This window comes from Atta cephalotes, assembly GCF_000143395.1.
Source record: "Atta cephalotes unplaced genomic scaffold scaffold00010, whole genome shotgun sequence".
Classification (NCBI taxonomy): Eukaryota; Metazoa; Arthropoda; class Insecta; order Hymenoptera; family Formicidae; genus Atta; species Atta cephalotes.
The window spans coordinates 1,715,284-1,717,451 of record NW_012130074.1 but is presented as its reverse complement, the minus strand read 5'-3'; the positions used below and the strand labels follow the sequence as shown (position 1 = coordinate 1,717,451).

The following is a 2,168-nucleotide window of genomic DNA, read 5'->3' as shown; positions in this document are numbered from 1 at the left end:
ATGGAAGATATCAAAAGTAACTCTGATACTATAGAAACAACAAATAATGTTTCGGACACTGCATCTACAATGCAAGACGAATCTACAGAAAGGAAAATACCATGTATTATTGTACTTGGGATGGCTGGTGCTGGAAAAACATCATTTGTTTCTAGACTTGTTTCTCGATTGTATAATAAAGGAAAGCCATATGTCGTTAATTTAGATCCTGCATGTAGAGAAGTTTCATATCCTGCTAATATAGGTACAAATAAGCTCACATTTAGTATGACTGAGTAATATTAATTTATTCTCTCTTCAATCCAATTGAGTGTATAGTCCATAATCAAGCATAGTGACTTCTCTCATATGACCGTGCGCACGCTGGTTGTACACAATCATAAGAGATCAATTTAACGTCGATTCCGATGATTTTTGTTTAGAGAAGTGTATTTGGCAAGGATACTCGGTGATTTGTCATTGCCTGCTAAGAGGAATTACGAGTATACAAATATTTTTCGATTCTGCCTGGGATCGAACCCGGGATTTCTGGCATAGCAATCTTGTACGATGCCTGCTAGGCCACGCTCGCGCTCGTTTAATTTATGATACTAAATATATTAAGGGGCCGTCAGAGGCCATCATTGCGCAGATATTATGAAGAGTAAAAAAGCTGACATCAACAACTGTCATTAAGAGTTACAGAATCGGCCTTTAAATATAAATTTATATATAATTATGATCAACATCATTATCGTTATTATTATTATTGCATTATTATTTGTTTTAAACAGAGCTATGTTTTTTTCAGATGTAAGGGACACTGTAAATTACAAAGAAGTGATGAAACAATATAACTTGGGCCCAAATGGTGGTATAGTGACAAGTTTAAATCTTTTTACCACAAAGTTTCATCAGGTTATCGAACTTATTAACAAAGCTAATGAAGAGCACAATTATGTGATTTTTGACACACCAGGACAAATTGAGGTGTTTACATGGTCAGCTAGTGGCTCGATTATAACAGAAGCATTAGCATCTGAATTTCCAACTATTATTGTATATGTGGTAGACACTGTGAGAAGCGTTAATCCTGTTACGTTCATGTCCAATATGTTATACGCTTGTTCTATACTTTATAAAACTAAGTTACCTTTTATTGTAGTTATGAATAAGGTAATTAGATCTTTTCCTCACTATTTAATGCAAGTATGTTTCAACGGTTTAGATATCACTTCAATAATGCATTACTAATATGTTTTAGATTGATATTGTTGAACATAGTTATGCAATTGACTGGATGCATGATTTCGAAGCCTTCCAAGAAGCACTCGACAAGGAAAGTGGTTACATTAACAATCTTACACGGAGCATGGCACTTGCACTAGATGAATTTTATAGTCATTTGCAATGTTGTGGCGTTTCTGCGAAAACGGGTGCCGGAATTGATGAATTTCTGGAGTTGGTTGAAGCTGCCGTAAAGGAATATGAAACGTAAGAACTGTCATTTTAAAAATATGCAAATTGCTACATAGTAATGGTACAGCACATAATTATTTATACGTGTTACATACACGCACGCGTGCGCGCGCCAACGCGCTTGTTGAAGTGAGTAGGATCTATAATAAGAGTATGTTGGAGCATATTGGAGCATGCGATGCGAACAAACCTTATGCCTCAGTTTTTATAAGATTATTATTGAAAAATTAAATGTTATGAACAAACCTATAGGATGACAGGAACTTAGGAACCATCAACAACACATGCAAAGATCGCTCTTATATGGAGCAACGCGTCTACATAAATTATACTTATTATTTGTGATATTTAAATTGTTTTATTTTTAAAGGAGCTACAAAAAAGATTGGGAAAAATTTAAAATGGAGAGAGAAGCTCAACGAAAAAAGGCAAAAAAGGAACAATTAGAAAAGGCTAGTAAAAAGGCAATGGGAGAAGCTGTATCTTTTGTAACAACGGTTAATAGTGATCACGACACTTCGGAAATCTATTTGAGACACGCATACAATGAATCAAGCGAAGACGAAGATGGAACAGAAAACAATTTTGAAAATGAAGATGAAAAGGAGAAAAATGAAGAGTCATTTAAAAATTTCTTAGAGAGACATAGAATAGAACAAGCTAAACGTAAGAATAATCAGGAATCTGAACCTAATACAAGTAAAAATTGA

General features: G+C 34.4%; 1 protein-coding gene across 1 annotated transcript; it reads left to right on the top strand.

Moving 5' to 3' along the window:
* Positions 1–2,168, top strand: LOC105627689 (GPN-loop GTPase 1). Its single transcript, XM_012208968.1, has 4 exons — positions 1–244; positions 791–1,155; positions 1,244–1,473; positions 1,829–2,168. Exons 1-4 carry the CDS (start codon positions 1–3, stop codon positions 2,166–2,168), a joined length of 1,179 nt encoding a protein of 392 aa, XP_012064358.1.

Coding starts and splice junctions, on each gene's coding strand:
- LOC105627689 (XM_012208968.1), top strand. CDS start 1: ATGGAAGATATCAAAAGTAACTCTGATACTATAGAAACAACAAATAAT. Junction 245..790: donor TTCATATCCTGCTAATATAG/GTACAAATAAGC, acceptor TGTTTTTTTCAG/ATGTAAGGGACACTGTAAAT. Junction 1,474..1,828: donor GCCGTAAAGGAATATGAAAC/GTAAGAACTGTC, acceptor TTATTTTTAAAG/GAGCTACAAAAAAGATTGGG.